The 1,337-nt window shown below is 37.2% G+C and overlaps 1 protein-coding gene across 1 annotated transcript; it reads left to right on the top strand.

The window, feature by feature from the left end:
- The first annotated feature begins 430 nt into the window (after positions 1 to 430).
- On the top strand, positions 431 to 1,236 carry LOC109593116 (bile salt export pump-like). Its single transcript, XM_020008347.1, has 3 exons — positions 431 to 721; positions 783 to 944; positions 996 to 1,236. Exons 1-3 carry the CDS (start codon positions 500 to 502, stop codon positions 1,206 to 1,208), a joined length of 597 nt encoding a protein of 198 aa, XP_019863906.1. The 5' UTR covers positions 431 to 499; the 3' UTR covers positions 1,209 to 1,236.
- Positions 1,237 to 1,337: the final 101 nt, after the last annotated feature.

Below are 1,337 nucleotides of genomic sequence, written 5' to 3'. Positions count from 1 at the left end.
TTGATGTACTTATGCTATGTAGAAAGTTTGAGTCAATTCCGACTTCAAGTTTTCAAGTTACGGCCATTTTAAGAAATAGGCCATTTTCTGAAAAAATCCCTGGGCTATAGCCCATGGTTTTTTCCAAAAAATGGCTCCGAAATCACCCCCAATTTTTGTTACATTTTTCTGATGCATATTGATGTATTTATGATGTGTAGAAAGTTTGAGTCGATTCTGACTTCAAATTTTCAAGTTACGGCCATTTAAAAAAATTAGCCATTTTCTGAAAAATACCCTGTACTATAGCCCATGGTTTTTTCCGAAAAATGGCTCCGAAATCATCCCCAATTTTTATTACATTTTCTGATACATATTGATGTAATTATGCTATGTGCAAAGCTTGAGCTCATTCTGACTTTAAATTTTTGAGCTACAACCATTTTAAAGTCATCAATTTGGTTCCTCCTTGTCCCTGTAGGAGGAAGAATGGGATAAAGATATTCCTGATGTGTCATTGATGCGTGTTATGAAAGCTAATGCTCCTGAATGGTGGCTCATTGGTCTTGGATTAATTGGCTCTCTATTCCTCGGAGCTATGAATCCTCTTTTTGCCGTCTTCTTTGGTGAAATTATTGAAGTATTCGCTAGACCAGCTTCTGAGGTACTGGATGGACTCCATTTGTGGGCGGGGCTTTTCCTTGTAATTGGAATTACTGCTGGAGCAGGAACTTTTCTAAAAGTGAGAGGCATAATAATTTAATAAATTACAATTCCCTTCCGTTTTTAATTTCTCTCTCCAGTCATTTTGTTTTACGGTTGCTGGTGAGAATCTTACTGCTAGATTGAGGGAGTGGTCATTCAAGGCTGTACTGCGTCAGGAAATCGGCTGGTTTGATAACGAAAGGAACTCGTCCGGTATCCTAGCAACCAGACTAGCACAAGATGCCTCTAGAGTACAAGGGGTAAGCCAATAACTAATAAATATAATAAGTATTAATAAACACTTACTGTAGGCTACTGGATCAAGACTGGGTACTCTCATTGAAACTTTCGTTGGTATGTTTGCTTCACTGATAATAGCTTTCGTGTACTCCTGGATGCTGACACTGGTGTTGATTGGTTTTGTCCCAGTATTCATAATCGCTGGCTTCCTACAGCTCAGGGCCATCACCGGTCATGCTGGTGATAATAAAAAAGCATTGGAAGAAGCAGGAAAGGTTAGTTAATTGGGAGGGGCTAGTTAGTAAGAATCCTTATATTAATTATAATAATATGATAATTGATTTTTATTTTCACAAGTACATGTACAGTATGTACTTATTATGTATGTATATATTTCTTTCATTGTCATTAGA

Source organism: Amphimedon queenslandica, unplaced genomic scaffold (assembly GCF_000090795.2).
Source record: "Amphimedon queenslandica unplaced genomic scaffold, v1.1 AMPQUscaffold_2812_Cont25187, whole genome shotgun sequence".
In the NCBI taxonomy this organism is placed as follows: Eukaryota; Metazoa; Porifera; class Demospongiae; order Haplosclerida; family Niphatidae; genus Amphimedon; species Amphimedon queenslandica.
This window is presented reverse-complemented; position numbering and strand designations above follow the sequence as displayed.